Raw genomic sequence first — 1,313 nt, forward strand, 5'->3', positions numbered from 1 at the left:
TCAGAGGGCTCCACAGGCCAGCCCCACGGGAGGGACGGCCCAGCACCCAGCATCCAGCACCCAGCACCCAGCACCCAGCACCCAGCAGGATGCCTGCTGTCACTCACGTCTCTGAGGTGCCGGAACTTGCCGAGGACGGTGGGGAAGACGGCCAGGGGCACCTTTGCCCCTGCAAAGCCCACCTTGCTGGAGCCGGAGCCGAAGTCACAGATGATGGGCACGCTCATGGCGTCCTGGGGCCCCAACAGGGCTGCGGGGGAGACGGACGGGCGTCTGTGCTGAGTGAGGCCTCCACCCGGCACCGATCTGCCAGCGCGGCCCCGGGCGCGGAGCTCACAGGCGGAGAGACGGCAAATGGTAGTATGAGATCTAGGAAGACCTGATCAGAATACTAACATTGTCAGCTAGACAGCCAACAAGCAGCAGGCAAGTCCTTGACCCAGGCATTCCACTATGAGAGCCCGATTCTTTTTTTTTAACCCTCACCCAAGGATATGGTTCCACTGATTATCAGAGAGCCCCCACCCCCTCCCTGTTCCTGGCGGGCCGTGGCCTGCTCCACAGGGCTCCTCTGAGGCAGCCCCTTGCTCCTCACTCACGGAGCAGGGCTGGCAAGGTCCCAGCAGGCCCGGGTCCCAGCCGCCCCTCCCCTCCCCACTCCAGTACCGCCTCCTGGGCCTGGGCTGGCCTCCTAGCCCCACGTGGACAACAGACCCTCTCCTACCCACTTCCAGTCCACGTTCCGTGGCTGCGCCAGTTTAGAAAACACAACAAAAACAGAGAACAAGGTTATGACCACCCACGGCCCTGCCCCTGCGGTTGCCAGTCATATACATTTATTTAATATATTTGTATTATCTCAGAGAGGAAGGGAGAGGGAGGGAGAGAGAAACATCAGTGATGAGAGAGAATCGGGGATCGGCTGCCTCCTGCACGCCCCCCACTGGGGATGGAGCCCACAACCCCGGCCTGTGCCCTGATGGGATTGTGCCATGACCTCCTGGTTCCTAGGTCCACGCTCAACCCCTGAGCCACACCAGCCACCAGCTGTATTTGAGCTGGTTTAACCCGTCTGTGTGTCACGTTTTAAAAAGTGGTTATGCTCAAAAAGGAATCCAGCGCCCTGAACCAAGTCTTGATCACGACCGATGTTTCCTTTAGAGGCGATTTCATTCCTTTTCAGATCGACAAAGACCCAGGCTCATCACGGAAAATGAGGGACAAGCCCTGCGGATCCGCCCCACAGACGCCATTGTGATTGCGGGGAGCGCCGTCCAGTCCTCCGCACAGCGCAGCCTGTGCCCCGTGGCCGC

The 1,313-nt window shown here is 60.1% G+C and overlaps 1 protein-coding gene across 1 annotated transcript in view; it reads right to left on the reverse strand.

Annotated features, from left to right (window-relative positions):
* The window catches only part of LOC102767901 (actin), a 15,672-nt gene extending 15,445 nt beyond the window's left edge, over nucleotides 1-227 (reverse strand). The window contains exon 1 of the mRNA XM_006753095.1: nucleotides 108-227. Coding sequence (XP_006753158.1) covers nucleotides 108-227 — 120 coding nt within the window. The remainder of the gene's footprint in view (nucleotides 1-107) is intronic.
* Nucleotides 228-1,313: the final 1,086 nt, after the last annotated feature.

Source organism: Myotis davidii, unplaced genomic scaffold (assembly GCF_000327345.1).
Source record: "Myotis davidii unplaced genomic scaffold, ASM32734v1 scaffold3211, whole genome shotgun sequence".
Classification (NCBI taxonomy): domain Eukaryota; kingdom Metazoa; phylum Chordata; class Mammalia; order Chiroptera; family Vespertilionidae; genus Myotis; species Myotis davidii.